The sequence below is a fragment of the Porites lutea genome, chromosome 10, assembly GCF_958299795.1.
Source record: "Porites lutea chromosome 10, jaPorLute2.1, whole genome shotgun sequence".
NCBI classification, from domain to species: domain Eukaryota; kingdom Metazoa; phylum Cnidaria; class Anthozoa; order Scleractinia; family Poritidae; genus Porites; species Porites lutea.
In genome coordinates this window covers 29,880,067-29,896,660 of record NC_133210.1, presented here as the reverse complement: position 1 = coordinate 29,896,660, position 16,594 = coordinate 29,880,067, and the positions used below count along the sequence as shown (strand labels likewise).

General features: G+C 38.6%; 1 protein-coding gene and 2 long non-coding RNA genes across 3 annotated transcripts in view; all 3 read left to right on the top strand.

Annotated features, from left to right (window-relative positions):
- The window catches only part of LOC140951112 (uncharacterized), a 22,475-nt gene extending 16,178 nt beyond the window's left edge, over positions 1 to 6,297 (top strand). Inside the window, exons 7-13 of the mRNA XM_073400329.1 lie at positions 1,583 to 1,699; positions 2,174 to 2,212; positions 2,412 to 2,508; positions 2,685 to 2,917; positions 3,607 to 3,712; positions 4,560 to 4,831; positions 5,784 to 6,297. Coding sequence (XP_073256430.1) covers positions 1,583 to 1,699; positions 2,174 to 2,212; positions 2,412 to 2,508; positions 2,685 to 2,917; positions 3,607 to 3,712; positions 4,560 to 4,831; positions 5,784 to 6,065 — 1,146 coding nt within the window. The 3' untranslated portion in view covers positions 6,066 to 6,297. The remainder of the gene's footprint in view (positions 1 to 1,582; positions 1,700 to 2,173; positions 2,213 to 2,411; positions 2,509 to 2,684; positions 2,918 to 3,606; positions 3,713 to 4,559; positions 4,832 to 5,783) is intronic.
- Positions 1 to 16,594, top strand: part of LOC140951127 (uncharacterized) — a 104,467-nt gene that overhangs the window by 24,874 nt on the left and 62,999 nt on the right. The gene's annotated exons all lie outside the window — the stretch shown is intronic.
- LOC140951126 (uncharacterized) lies at positions 8,655 to 15,087 on the top strand. Its single transcript, XR_012167248.1, has 4 exons — positions 8,655 to 8,715; positions 11,094 to 11,220; positions 11,371 to 11,433; positions 14,887 to 15,087. It is a non-coding gene; the product is annotated as an uncharacterized lncRNA (long non-coding RNA).

Below are 16,594 nucleotides of genomic sequence, written 5' to 3'. Positions count from 1 at the left end.
TTGTACAAATTTAACGCCATACATTTTATCGTAGCTAAAAGCACTCCACTATGGTATTAGTACTGTCAAATTGTGTCGGCGACATGTTTTCCCAGCTTGACGACAAACTCTATGGCGTTAGCAAATCCTGCGTCGCTTTGTGTCTTCAATTGATACGTTTTTTTCCTGCTAGCCTCCACAAATCCTTTGACAAATTCTGCAAATTCAAGAGTAAATAAGCCGAATCTTTCTCTCACTGTCGTTTTACGTTGTTTTCTAATTCTTTTTAGTCCATCTTGAGCATTTTTGCGTTGAATTTTTTTCGTTGACGAAGAAACTCAACTAAAGTGAACAACAAACTACAAAATCAACAAACTGTCATTCAAAGTGGCGTGAGAGAAGGCTAGTGACGTGGTAACAGCTGATTGGTTAAATTTAAGCACATGAAATGTTCCTGTCAATCACAATATGCCACGTGGTAGCATTTTCCCGCCTTTTGTTTGCGCAAAAAGCCAGCGTTCGCGCCTTCCTGCATTTTTGTATTTTTTGGTCGGTGCCTCTGACCCTAAAGTACTCCAGGTGCCAGAGGGTTTTTTTCCCTGTTGTTTGCGGCGAAAATTGAGCGGCGAAGCAGCGATCGTGATGATCACGGCTTTGTCGCTCAATTTTTGCCGCAAACAACAGGAAAAAACCCTCTGGCACCTAGAGTAACCCTAAACATGGGTGCAAAAAAAAAAAATCAGAAATATTAGATTGGTAGAGGAAATTGAAGGTCAACGATTGATTAGCTGTCTGTCCCCTTTTTAAAATTTCGGGAGTCTACATTGATTATTTCTTTCAGACGTATTTTCTTCGGATTGTTGATATGAAAAGAAAAGACCAAAATAAACACTTAGAATTTACAGTGAATATAAAGGCAGCCAGGGCATATTTTGTTCCCCATACTAAATATCGCATGTTATCCAATTAGGTCACCGTTTAATAGAGGTGAAATACAGCAAATTTAGCCCATTGGGAAGTCTAGGAGGGTTACTGCGCGTGCTTAACCTGAGACCAGGCTCTATTTTCGTTTCGCTCTGAAAATTACATTCCGGCGGGCATGGCGAAACGAAAAGAGATTAGAATTGTAGCGGTAGCCGTTAGAGGGAATGTATGAGAACCGCTAAAATGGGGCCTGATCTCAGGTTAGCGCGTGCTTGACAGAGGTATCCGCTCAGTATACCCTGTGTACAGCTGCTCCCTCCCCTGAGAAAAAGTCGCCCCCCTCTCCAATTTTTTCTGCGGGGAGCTTCGAGGGGGTGGCTGTACGCAGGCTAGCTCAGTAGAGGTCACATGATTTCAGTAAATATGGGAAGCAAGTTCTGGCAATTTGATAAGTTTCCGCTTTAGTGAGGGCGGCCGCTTAACACAGGGGTGCGTGATAGAGATTTGAATGAATTAGTCTTTTTATGGTCTTTTATGCTGTACATGCGTTGCACCCACTCAGACTGAACTTACTGAAAGTGAAGTTATCACGTTTCTTTTGTTTACCTCCCTTGTTTACGTTTCAATGAAATTAAACCATAAGTACACCTTCAAATCTTACATTAATTGTTTGTTGCAGACAAGAAATGGCGAACCCCTCCCTGAAGATGAGTGGCCATCGGAGGACTATTGGAAAGAGCGGTACTCGGAACTATTTCCTGATTCATCATCTGAACCAGAGGACGAACAGGAGCAGGTGAGTCATAGACTCAAGGTCAAAACAGCCATAGTTTTGCCAGTGGTTTTTTAAAAAATCCATTTCAGTTTACCTGTGTGATATGCTTTGAAAAAGTTATACTAAAAACTTCATTGATTGCAAATCTGTTCTTCTGTTGATCGGACATATTCAAGGAAAACCCGGCTTTCCTTGTTCATTGGACGTGTGATTTAGTTTTCAAATTAAGCGGCATCGTCGTTTTGCTCATCAGTGTAGCGGGTGTCAGTCTTTTGCTATGTCTTAACAAAGAAGAAAAGAAACTTTGGATTCATCATATTTAATCATGTAATTAACGAAGGATAGCAAAGGCGTAAAAACTTGCTTTATTAACCTCAAACCTCTTTTGCACCTTCTCAACGAAAGATTTTCTTTGTTTTTAAATGTCTTCTTTGATCTTCAAAGTAATTTTTTGTAATGAGAGGTGTTTTACTGTTGTCTTTTGTTTCGTGGCAGGATGATTTATCAGCTGAATATGACGATGATGATGTGGAGGTCAGTTAGCGACTTCAGGCACAATTTGTTACTTTCATTGATTGTTTTGTCTTTTCTGTCTTTTAAGTTATATTTTATAAACGGTCGGGAGATTTGTTTATTAAGTTTAAAACACAATGCGCAGCTGAGATATTTTGAGACTCGACCATCTTGTCAGTTGTGCTTCATCACCTCTTGTTCTCTTCTATCACCTGCACAGATTCTAGAAGAGACTCACCCCAGTGTTCACGGCTCACCATTCTTGGCTCACAATCCCGTCACCGTAGGAACATTTCTAGTGCCTCCCGATCCTGCTGGTAAGGTTTCGACTTCCCTGTTTTTGATTGGCTTTTTTGAAGAGTTCGCAGCACCAATACTACGTTTTACACGAGTCCATTGCGGTCAAAACTGATTTCATTCATGACTGAATGAACTCACCAGTAGCGGGAGTGTTACTTGTGGGATTCTAATTTCCATCCTTTTGTCTCTACAGCTGGTTTGGTTTTAGAGGCAGCTCCGACTCCTGCAGTGCATGGATCCAGCCAAGGTCAGACATCCTTCAGTGGATACCTCCCTCCTCATGTTGATTCACAGCGTCACTCCTTCCCTGATATCCACACTCATCATCACAACACCCCGTCCACCATCTTTACCCCTGCAGGTTCCTGGGGGAGTTATCTGTACCTTCAGGACGAGCGCGAGTTGGAATTTTTGTCTGTTGATGAGGTAATGAAGCCAGATTCTCAAAGCCTTTCTTGGACATTCGTTTTTAAACAGCGTTTAGGATTCGTCTTATTAAATAGAGGCCCTATAAATAAAAGCAACTTTTCTTTAAAAGATAGTATTTGCACTAAAACAGGAAAATGACAAAAACAGTCGAAAAGAGAAAGTAAAAGCCCGAAAATGCCTTCTTAAGGATTTCTCTGTAAACCAGTCATTTTCTCGGGAAAAATTTTTTGAGGAAACTATCGAATTTGTGGGACTGGTAGATTTTTTGAACTCAACGTTTTCCCCTCCCACTTGTAACGAAGGTTTTTAGAACATAATTGCCATTAGTTGAGAACAGATGTTTTGAAAATAACGCTTTCTTTAGTGTAAAAAGCCACAAACATTCAACAATAAACTAAGATCATAAAAAGGTTGGTCCAGATCGAGAGGTAGGTTTGGTTGGTAAGTTTCACTTTAGCTGAACAAAAACAGAGCTCAGTATGTCCACAAAAGAAAGCTACTTATTTCTCAAATAATACACTTAGCTAAATATGATTGATCTTTATAAAAAGCCAAATGATTTCACTAGTCAGTAGAACTGAGACTCTACCTTTGTGGTTTCGTTTTCAGAACTATCTGAATACTATTTTTTTGCTCGAGCATCTTACCAGCTCATCACCCCTCGTTCTCTTTTCTAACCTGCACAGATTCTGGCAGAGTCCCAGTTGAACACTCTCCCCAGTACTCAGGACGCGCCGTTACACGACCTCAGTGGAGCCATTGGACCAGTTCCAGTTCCTTTCGATCCTGCTGGTAAGGTTTTTACTTACCTTTTCTCATTCGTAGTACAACTAAAACAAAATAATTTCATTGGCTTGTAACGCAGTGACTGAATTAATCAGCGATGTGAGAATACACAAAAATTCCGCGTAGTGCTTTTGTTTTTCGTTTGATGATAAGGTCTTAGGTTTTCAATAGTTATAGACGCTTTTCAACTGAGGCACCCACTGTCCAGTGGCTAAGTGTCAGGGAAACCAATAGCGTTATCCATTGGCTGGTTATTTGATCTGATTTATCCAGTGGATAGCACTATCCAACTGTCAAAATACTGGGCGCTGAAGGTCTGTTGAAGATCGAGAAAAGACTCTTCGAAAGACAACTCTCTCATAGTCTGCCTTCTATAATCTCCCAAGTGGACATTTTCCATGTCGAATTCAGTGGGCGTTGCTTTAATTTCCAGTTCAGGCTTCCCCGTCACTGACCATCTTTTCTGTATATTTTTTCTCAACTCTACAAACTTTAACCTGGCAAAAACAAATAAATCAAATCAAACTGAATAACGTCAAGAGATCAGGAGAAATGTGCTTAAATACAATGCGCCGGTTATGAAAACAAATTTTAGAAGGCGTTTAACGAAACCGCCTTCTTAGTCGTTTTTTCTTCTTTTAATTGCAATGTGCCCTCCTCCCACCTGATATCTAAACATTGTTTGGTGTCAATAGGGTAAGAAAACTACGTATCTATTTAAAATAAGCTACTTAAAAATATTGGGGTTCACCGTCTCTTAAATCGCGCTGTAAGTTAACCTGTTTTAATAACAATCTCTTTTTACCATCATATTACTTGTAGGAATCTTAATTCTCTCCTTTTTTCACTACAGCTGATCCGATGTTGACAGGAGTGTCTATTACTACAGCACATGGATCGGTCCATGGTCTGGCACCTGTTGAACCCTTTACTGCAAACCCCGTTCACATTCAGTATCCACAGCATTACTCCTCCCCTGTTATCCAAAGCCATCATCACAGTACCCCGTCCTCCATCTTTACACCTGGAAGATCCTTGGGTAGCGATCCGTATCTCGTCGGTGATCCTGGCCTGTCTGCATTTACACAGTCCGAGCCCAGTTTGGGAAGTTTGTCCGTTGATGAGGTAAAGGGGCCGGATTCATATAGTTGTTATTAAACATTGGTTAAGATTCATATTCAATAAAAGAGACTTCATGGATTAAATGTGCTTTTAACAACAAGCATGCTTATAATAGAAGAGTTATTCAGCGTCCATGGGCAGCGAAAGTGTGAGAACTCGATGTGGTATCCTAATACAATCGTAGTAATAAAGGTTTAAGGACTTATTTTACTGGTCATTAGTCAAGAACAGGTTATGTGAGATTATCAATAGACAAACAGGATTATTATAATAAATGACACTAGGAAGTGGGTCCAGAGAGGTGGGATTGATCGGTATGTTTTACTTTTAGTAAAAGAATCCCATACAGTCCAGTACAGTCTCTCTTAACCCTTTAAACCCCAGCATCCACATACAAATTCTCCATACTGATCTCCATACATTTCCTTAAAGAATCAGTTGAGAGAATTTGATAAAAGATCAAAGCACTTTAACTAGGGTGATCATTTTAATAATTCTCATAACCTTTTCCCTTGATTACGTACTGATATTGTTAAGACAAAATTGATGTTGATCACTCTTGGGACAGCACAGGAAGAGCAACACTTCTCTATGGTTGATCCCCCTTTTGCCGTTTTTTAGTCATAACTAAACTCTTGCTAAGACAGACAGTTAGAGCCAATCCCGATGGTGGTTGTTGTCTTAGGGAGGGTTGACTGTAGACAGAAACGTTGTTGCGATCAGTAAAGTATATCAAACAAGTCAGCTGGCTATTCCCCAAATCATCCACTCTGCTGAGTGTTCTTTACACTGCCGTAAAGTCAAATGATAAATTGCTAGTAGAAACCAGGTTTAATTTGCTTCTTGTACTGATATTCTGTTGTCCTCTTTTCACAAGTTAGTGAACACTTTCTTTTTACTCAATTATATTCTCACCTCTTCCTCACTGACTTGTTCTTCTCCTTCATATGCACAGATTCTGGCAGAGTTGCAGTGGAACACTCTCCCCAGTACTCAGGACGTGCTGTTGCTGGATCCTATGCCTGGATTACAAACGCAGAGTACAATTCCAGGCGTAACGCAATCTAGTGGTTCTGGCATAACCACAGTCACCCGCCCGCCAGTAATCCCGGGATATGTTTCCTCGCATGGAATGCAAAATTCTCCACTATCCAGCATGCAGAGTAGAAGTCCCGTTATAAGTGAACACACACAAAATACGGACAGTCTTTGCAACGAATCCGGCACAAGTTCATAATCGCCAGTACTATGATATAATTAAATATATAAATTTCTGATGGCAATTGTGTAAATTTTTCAATTTATACAGCCTTGCAATAGATTTGCGGTGTAGTTTGTGTATTTTTACTGTAAATAGTATTTAAATTTTTTGGCACGAAAAAATGTATAATTCTGCTGTGCGATGTGGCAGCTACAATGTACATAAATTCATGACAATCTTTGTAAAAATACTCTCTTTGTTGAATAGATTTTCTAGTGTGTATATTATTTTATTTTTAGTACCATACAATTTTGCTTTGCTATTTTCACTGCTTATTTCTCACTGTTTCCACAGTTAATAGCATCATTTCCTTGAAGCGGCCGTAAATTAAAGAGAATTGGCTGCATTTAAGGTTCTCAAAAACCCAGCTTTTCTAAAATACCTCTCTTAACTGGAGATGCCCTTTACCCGTCCAGATGAACTAACAATGACATAGTGTTTTCCCACACAGGATAAGAATGCTTTGCTTCCACGTGGAGTTACTTGGTCTTTTGATAATCGGAGTAAAACGTTGCAGATGTATATGTAACATATTTGATCCAAATACATCTACTGACCAAAAATTCATGACGAGATAAATCAAAAAGCAAAGGATTGCAATCGAAAATGCTAGGAGGGATCCAGCAAGTTCCGAAAACGCGGCGGGGGAGGGGAGGGCAGGGGAGCAAACTTTTCCTAATATTAGAACTGGTTTCCATCACCATTCGCCGGCCTTTGACGAATCTTCCTAAAAAACAACATCAGAAGCACATTTGGACAAGCCCATGATATGTCAACATATTAAGGCAAAGCGTTGCGTAGTCCAAGTTTCCAATAGCTACCAGATGAATGCTTTATTCGATCCTTTGCAATTTCGGCGTGTCAAGTACTAAAAATCTGTTGTACCGAAAAAGGAGTTGGAGTAGACCCACTGAAGATCACTAAACGAGATTCTGGTTGTTTACAATGTTTGCTTTAAGAAATTTTCCGCTGAGCAAACAAGTCACTTTCATAATGAATTCCCCCCCCCCCCCACACACACCTTACTTGAATTCGTAGTTCAAAACAGAAGGTCATGCCTAATGCCTACATGCTTTATCCAAAGAATGCATGGGATAGTCAACTCTTCAATTGCTCCGAGCGTATTTTTGTCAGACCTATTTAAAGCAAGTTGAAACTAGCTGACCTACAATTTTAGCTGTTGTACATGTTTTGCATTACAATATTTAATTTATAGTACTTGTCTCAAACAAGCCATTAAAGTATATGTAATGCGACTATGTTTATGGGTGTTTATGAAACAAGAACTCTATTGCCCCCACCGGATACTCAAGAAGGTAGAGTAGAGGGTTAATGTTCCGATTTTTCCGAGAACGTGAAAATGTGAATGTATGGAACAGAACTCCCGGGCGGGGGGGAGGCGGGGTGGTACTTGGGTTAATTTTTGTTGGGTATCTGCCGCTGGCCTCTCAGAGCCTCTACCCCATTATTGTCTATTCTGTGGCCAATTTTAGAGCCCAGCTTAGTCTCTTTTGGGCAAATGTAATTCTCGCAATCCCAACTTAGGGCGCTTTCCAAAAGTCAGAACTGGCCGGCCGGACTATGGCCGGACCAGACATTTTGGCAGTGAAAGATGCTTTTTCCAAGACGTTTTGCTGAAAAACCATCTCCTCTGTGCATAATATTTAGGATTTGACTGATGTGGATGGTTAGTTTTGATTAAAAGTGTAATTCTCATAACGATGGGAATAGGCTGGTCGGTCAGTTCTGACAAATGGAAAGCGCCCTTAGTCACTTTCTTTTTATGTATCTTAACCTTATCCTAAAAATTGTCCTAAAATGAATTGACCCATTTTTTTTATATTGAATGAAGAACAATTTACTTTTCACCTACAATACAAGCATTCTGGTACGTTAGCTAACCATAAATATCCATAAATATGAAGAACTTTCTTACCCCCAAAATCCGAAAATGTGCGACCCCATTCAAGTAACTCTATTGAAAATGCAACCCCGTTATAGTCAAACCAGTTGTGAAAATGCGACCCCATCCAGCGACACATCCCCACTAGCCTCTAATAAGGAAGTCCACCCCCCCCCCCGGGACAGAACCTCGATTTAACTAAAAAACGAAATCCTCGTTATACAGACGAACACAAACCAGAAGCGCAATCTTAAAAATTAATGTATCGCGATTTAACGAATAAATGTCAACATGTGATAAAAAATGAATGCCAAACAGATCAAAAAGCATAAAATTTGTGCGTACAGTGGAGGAGGGGGGGAACAGTTTTGTTTGCCTGTTCTTGAGTTTCTAGTGCCGCAGGTCCGGGAATACTGGGTTTTGTAAATTAATTATTAACCATACCTGGAAATAACGAACTTTTTGGTTGTTTTTTCGAAAATTCGTTAAATCGAGGTGTTCGAGATAACGACCTCTCGATATAACCATGATAACGTAAAAATTTCCCCACTTCTACTGTATCAATGCTTTCGACAATCTTTGACTAAGATACGCGTGACTCTTATCAAGTGCCTCATTCCCAGACGTTGACGTCATGACCGAGTAACCGCATCCTACGTCCGTCTACTCGATCGTCCCACATCTTCAGAAGCAAAGATCTTATTTCCAAGCCCTAAAACGCAGGTTTGTTTAAAACATGAATTCTCTAGTTTGGATTTAAGACATTCACAGTTAACTATGTGGTGTGTAGCTTTTGTAAAGAGAGTCAATTTCGTATGTGTTAACTAACATATCCTTTCCCTCCTTTCCATACTCAGTGATCATGCTCACATTGCAGGATCAGTTACGTTCATGCCGCTTGGTACAAGTGAAGCTTTATAGTATAACTTCCACCCAGCATGAACATAAATCATCCGTCGGACAATGCGAGTTTGATCACTGCGATGGAAGGGAATTGTCTTGAAATGTCTGATAATCCAGTTCAAACAATCATTGCAGGTTTCGTTTCGTTTCGCTTCGCAGTATCCTTGTGGATACAGGTTTGATTTTTCTTCTTTCAAAGTTCTTAGTTTTAACCTTTCCCTAAGTAATTGTATTTCTAGCATGATTCCAAAAGCTTCCAAAATAACCTGTCATCACAAAGTCAACATTTCTGTATTACCATGTCTCTAACTACAAAACGGCACATGTTATCTTTCATCATTGGTTACCCTGCGAACAGTCTGCTCCGAGCTTTCTAGATATGTCGGGAAGAGGAAGGAGACTCTGTCGACTGCCTCGACAATTCATATTAAGCATGCTTCAAAGTCAAATGTAACCGAACCTCTCAGCCTCGCTTTCAAACTAATGACCACGCGAGTTATCATTCCAAAAAAGTGCAAATAACTTTTAAAATTAAAATCTTTAATTCTTGCCGAGCAAGTTTATAAATTTGTCCTGCGTGCGGCAACGCGCACAACAATCGCTAAGCAAGGCGTGATCTTGCCTTGGTTATAAATATCTCTATCAGTCTGGGCGACTACAGTTACCATGCAACAAGGCACCCTCCTGGTTGCTTTAGGGGCCATTTAATGTCGTTTACAAGGTCAAAACATGCTTTTAGTGATAAATTTCAAGGGTAGAAGTACCTTTTACAGAAAATGACATTGCCTTCAAAATAACCACGGAAATCGAGGAAAGAAAACATCAGTTTATACTTTGCGTCCTACTTCGAGTTGTATCAGCTTTGTTGGACATAATACTACTGAATGTCCTTTCATTGCCATGAAATGAGTTTACAGTGGTTTTTTACTGTCAATAGCCCAGTTATTTTCCTGAAATATACCTTTGAATTTGTGTTTAATACTGTTCGATCAGCTTCAAACAGCATTTGCCGATGGAATTGCCATCAAAAAGGCCTTAAATTAAAGACTTTTCACCAGACTTACGTAATCATCCTTAGTACTGTAGTGGTAAGGAAAAGTCGCATCAAGCTGAAGATGCTGGGTTCAAATCCTTAATCTTAGCACCCTTTCTTTCTTTCTTTTTGTTTTGTTTGTTTTGTTTTGTTGTTGTTTTTTAATATATTTTTGTTCCCTATTGCCTTCTGTCCCTTTCTTTCTACTTCTGACCTCTGCTTTGTTAGGCTCTGCAATTATTGATGTATTCCTAGTTTTTAATATATTTATTATAAATCTAGGAAAACCTTTAAAATACATGTTTATTTACAAATAAATTTCATACAGTGCCCAATTAAAAATGAACCAGAATTTAGAAGTGATTGATGCATGTGAAATATCCAAAGCATTGCAACTTGGATTTCATTAGCCTCCTGATCGTATTTTAAATTAATGTTATGAATGAGCAAACACAAAAGAATAGATGGAGAAATTATTTCTTAAAAATTTCTATTCAAAATCAGTCAATTTCATAATAAAACACTGTTAAAAGCACATCGCGAAACACTTACTGGATCGTGAATCCATTCACGCAAATAAAATCGGCTGAGCACATGGTTAAATCCAAAGCAAAATCCATATCAAATCAGGGTGCATCTTCTAATTTTTCTAAAAACATGACTAGCGCTTTGCCGCAGTTTACTAAACATTGAATCAATAATGTTCTCAAAATCACTGCATGAGGCCGAATTGGTAGCCATCTGTTTTGGTATGGAGTATGGGTTAGAATACAATACATGTGCGTGCGGGATGAACAGTAAATCAAAGGACTTTGAATATGTTGGAAGCATCACTTCCTCTTTCCCAACTTTTCAAAGAAAGATCAAAGTGATCAACTCTGCTAGCACCTGGTAATCATTGGTCAGAGGAAGATTAACATCAGCAAAGAATCGAACTGCCATTTGACGCAATTTTCCTCATTTTGATGTGGTGATTTACATTTGTGTGGAAAAAAACCAGTCCTTGACACTTGGAAAATAGTTGCAAGAGCGTTATTTAAACTTGTGTGAAAAAGTGCCAAATCCAGATTGTGGTCATTTGTGTGATCATGACTCGTGATGTTTTGAAGATTTTAAAGAGAAAGTCTTTTTTTAACCAGAATTTTGCAAAATTTTGTTTTAACAGAACCCGGCATGGTAATGTCCCACCTCTCAGATGACTATTTTTCAGGTCAACCGAGTGGGAACTTGGACCATTCTGTTATAGCTCATTGATTCCTAAAGTTTGTATTGAATTCAGGTGATTTTAGAAGGTAAGTCAACCTGACTGGAGTTTTTCATGAAGGCTAAAATAAAAGATGTTCAGGGCCTTGGTTAACATACATGTGCTGTTTGTCTGGCTATTAATGACTTCAATGTACATTGTAGCTGATTAATGAAGTACATTCTAATCTTTCTTCCAGATAGACTATTTTTTGCATGCATGCATGTAATCGTGAAGTGACATCAACGTCGACTGTGAAAAGGTTAGTCTCCTTTGCAGCTGTTTTTAAGGTCGTCACACAAAGCTAAGCTTATTAAAGGTCAAATGAACCAAAAATTCGACATTTTTTATTTTAGTTCAATTCTAGTGGAATGTGTTTAATATGAACCAAATAAACATACTATGAAGTTTCAGCTCAATTGAAGCAAGTATCTCCGAGATATTAGCAATTAAAAATTGCTGTTTTTTGGCCCTTATCTTCGTAGAGCGGTCGGAAAAATTGTCGGAAAAAACAGCTTGTGACGTCAATGTTGGTCAGGTGAAAAAAAGCGGGAAATTCAAAACAGAGTTTTTCGAGTCGACTTGGCGCAGAAGTGGTTTGTGCGGCGGAAAGAACAGGCAATTTGTCTTCAAAAGTTGCAAGCTGAGGTTATAGCCTTCTTATTATTTAATTTTGTCGAAGAATAGTTCATAGTAAAACAGATTTTAACGACATTTACTAATTTCCTTGAGTTGTACTGGAAATGTGCGTGCGTAAGTCCGATTTTTTTCAAGATGCATTCACAAAATGTGTTCATATAAGGAAGTTCCTGGATATATAAGGTCCGAAGCTCCACTGTGGACACAAAAACAAAATATCTTTGTATAATAATCTTCCCAAAGAAATTCAAGTTTGTCCACAATGTGATTGAAGTCCCTGAACTTTGTCGCACTCGAGCTGATATTTTAAAACCCACACTCAATCGGACACTTCCAGCTTCGCAGATCACTAAAATATAAACAAAATCCTCAATGTACAAGGTTTGGCGTTGATATGTGGGCAGAAAAAGAGTTAATCTTTATCTAGTAAATCTTCCCCAAGATCGGTTTCAAAGCAACCATAGTTTTTTAAACTTGATCGTTCGCGCAGATTAATTTTGCTTTGTGTTGTCAAGTTGAACATGCATACACCTGTTAAAAACCTACGCGTAAGTAAGATTTCCTTCAAACAAAGTTAAAGTTACATTGTTGCAAAAACTTCTTTCCAATTATGTATAAGATTTAATTACCGATTGAGGTCACTTTAAGGACCATAGACGCCACTTTAAGCTGGCAAAGAGATGCGACAAGCAAAGAACAATTCCGTCATGCATGAAATTCAGCTTAAGTGAACTAAAAAAAGTTTCAATAAGGTTGCAAAACAACTTTTCATTAAAAAAACATAAGGCTTAAGGCTCTTATACCTGATGACAAAGAAGAAGTGAATTTTCTGTACGGAAACAACCTACCTAAAGATCTTAAAAGAAAAAGATCAGTTGCAGGCGTCGCAGCCAAGCCATGATTCCGACTACTTAGCTACATTAGCTACTTTTTTTAGTAATAACTGGTCCATGCGAGGGTCTTCATTCAAGCAAATTAAACTCAGCAAACTGAATCATTAGAAAATACAGAAAACTGCACATAAGGATTTGGTTTGCTCGCTTCAGTCAAATCCAGCTCCAGCAATTGTTTACGGGCAAAGAGTCGATTGTTTTGGAGTCACTGCCAGCAGTTGTTGTTCTCCGCTACTTCACAGCGCGAGAAAGGAAAATTTGCGTACAGAAAGATAACAAAACTAATATACTGGAGCAACAGAAAAATGATTGAAGTAGTCTTTTCTTCTCGAGTAAGCTTGCTGGCCTTCTAAAGTTCCGAGGAAGTTTTAAGCGCTCAAGTTTGTGTACTCGCAAGCGTTAGCATTACGGTTCTTTGACATAAGACAAGGATAAAGCTGGTTCTGCAAAGGTAAATAAATATGGGCATTTAAAAAAACTAACTGTAACTACTAATAACAGAATACAAGCGGGTTTTAATTCAGTGCGGCGAAAGAAGGCGAAGCACTGGACACAAAATCAATTCACAAATCGAACGCACAATTATCAGAAAAATACAAACCTCTTTGGAAATGTTCAAAACGTTTTATTCCTCCTCAGACAGATGGATGATCTGTTTTTACTCTAACATTGGTTGTTCTGAATCCAAAGTAATTTTCAAGTGACGAAAAAACAACAACAGAAGCAAAAAAAAGCCTTTAGAAGGAGCAAACGTTCGCACCACCGTGTTTCATTCAGTCTCAGTCAGAACTCACAGAATGAGACAAACAAACGCAGGCGATAAGGGATGCGCAGAAACTTGCGCAGAACGTTTTTCCGCCCGAAAGACCAACATTGACGTCACGTAGTTTCCAGTCTATCACGCGGCCATTTCAGAAACGTTTTCGTGAAGTTTTCAGAAATGCTCGGATTTTGATCTTTTAGCTTTCTATAAAGGCTTGGGAAGAAAAATCTTTACCCAAATCTCACTTAGGATGGTTCTTTTTAGTGTTTGGTGAAGGTAAAGCGACAAAAGAAAATATGTCAATTTTTTGGTTCATTTGACCTTTAAGTTTACTTAAGTGTAACTTTTGATAAGCTTACTTTCGTGAAAGCGTTCTTTGTTTTAGCAGTATAGAGTTTCATGTATTACTGACACCTAAATTACATGTAATTATATATATGCTAGTACACACTAATCTATTGATTTGTCATGCTTAATTCATAGTAAGTTCATTTTATATTATTGCACACACGTATTTCAAGAAGTCTAAGGAATTCTATGACAAGACTTGTCATTTAACCTCCCAAATTGACTTGCTGTTTAATATGCTGTTTTTCAGTTTGAAGTTCAGTACATTAATTTAAAATAACCCACCATCTCCTTTATATCACTGAAAATATTCGAACAATATTGACTGAAATTAAAATACCCAGTATATCTATATACATAATTGTAAGGTAAAATTACAGCATTTGATTGGGGAAGGGAGGTCAGTTTTTGTACATATATTATTATCAGGAGGTTTAGAAACCAAGGGTCTAAGCAATTGTGATTCTGCTATAATAAAATTATTTATACAATAAGATACAATGCATTAACTCTGATTGGCTAAGAGGCATGTTTGCATTAGACTATGTAAGGTGAGGGTACTGTAAATGGCAGAATAACATTTTATTTTGTGGAATGGAATGTGGTATGACTTGCGGAAATAGCATAATTATTCAAAAATTATGTAACATGTACAGAATGACTCAGAGTAATCGGTATGCCGATAGACAGTCAATCATGACTATAATAAAATTCCCAATTGGCTATCAGCTGTCAATTTAAGTGGTAATAAAAAAGTGTAACAGGACCATACGCATCATGCATCATGCATATTAGTTGGACAGATGTGCACCATCACACGTGAGCACTTAAAATGCTTTTTCTCACTTTGAGCAGAAAACTTTCAAAACAAACACAATTTTTTTGAATCAAAAAGGGATTAATTATAGCATTTTCATTTTTTTACAAATAGATTAGTAAATACGAAGCACTGCTTACAGGGGATCACTTGTGTTATTTGAGGATTTATGCTTAGAATATAGCCTTACCATGAGAGTATTAAAATTTAACTGTTTACATGAAAAGGTTTCAAGTGCATGATATCTTTCATCAGTTTGGTAGACCAGCTTCAAACTACCAAGATACTGAAGATGCTACCCTGTGATATCACAAGATTTTAAATACACTGAGTAGATCATACTTGCTCCTGAAAGTAAGTTACTCAGCTCTTTGTGGCCTCTGTTCTACACCTGTTGGCACTCTTTAGCTAATTTAATGTAGTTTCACTATTGAGATCATTACCTAGATTACTATTTCCTCTGATTCTCCAATACACTGCTGTAGTCAAGGCTGTGCTCTAACAGTGCCCGGTCGCCTGAGGCGACTAACATTTAGCTTCGGGCAACTGAAAAAAAGTTCCCGGTCCCCCGGCCGGGCACTCTTGCTTCTGGTGCAGTCTTCAGTTAAGCAGGCAGAAAAATCTAACATACTAGTGTTTGCTTGTTGAGTCAGAGTTTACTAAACCCTACAGAAAATGTTTTTATGAATGTTGTACGAAAGAAACGGGCACGCGTCGATGCTCAAAGGTTGTTCTGCATGATTTCACATGTAACATAATCCATCACTTTGAACGTGACAAGCGGCACAGATTTCAATTTGCACCGCTTATTAAAATAGTTTTATAAAAATTTTTCTTTCAGATAGAATGGCTCATTAGGTACAGTTTTTAGGAGAAGCTGTCAATACTTTTCTGACAGACGTAGAGCACGGCTGGCGATGCGGAGTAATTTATTTTGGTGTAAATGGAAGTTACTGTATTGACCAGTATGCAAATGTAATGTTTTTACGGTTTTTGGCTGCTGTGTCTCCATGGCTAAAACATAACTTATGATTGTTTAAGATAAAAATTTATAAAAAGAAAAGATATGATCGTTCTGATCGTTTTTATTGTTGTTTTAGAAACAGGGCAGTTCCATGTTGTCTTGGCATTTTACGTATCGAAAACTAAATTCGCATGCATGCATGCATATACTAAACAATTCGGCAGCATTGCTCACGTTTCTGGTTTTAAATCTGAACGGCATGAAAACTTTGATGGGTTTCATAAGACAACATGCGGGTTTTTGTCGAACCCAAAAGTTAAAATTACCGAGTTTGGTGATCAGCAGGCCAGTAAGATTCGTGTGCGTACAAAATACTTCCTCATCAGATGTACATAGGTGACCAACTTGAGAGGCCTGGGCACCCCAGCTGGAATGCTTGGGAGCCCAAAGGGCTCCCTGAAATTTTTATTCGGGTGACCAACTTTGAGGTCTGAGTGCCTTAACTAAAATGCTTGGGAGCCCGAAGGGCTCCCTGTGATTTTCCTTAGAGCACAGCCTTGGTAGTCAAGCCTTTGTTAATAATGGATCCCACCCCTAAGTTAGTATACACTTAGATCTGTAGCCAGTAATACCAACACTGCAATTTCAATAGTGAACCTTTTTACTGGAAATCTCCCCCTCCTAAATGAAGCTTTTTTGTGGTCCCTGCGCCACTTATAAACGCTTCATTTTTAATTGACCTTTGTGAAGACATGGTTTTCTCTCCTAAGCCAACACTAACTATTCGTGGACAGTGGGGAGCAGGTACTCCAGTTCAAGTGACAGGGATGATCAAATGGGGGCAAAAGTCAAAACCCCAAAAAATACTTGGACCAAAATTTAATCCCCAAAAAATCCCATTCCGATTTTCCGAGCCATAAAAATTTCCAGAGGAACTACGTGGCCACGATACGCCAGAACTATCACAAATCTTCAGATTGTTTTGAATACCCAAAAAAA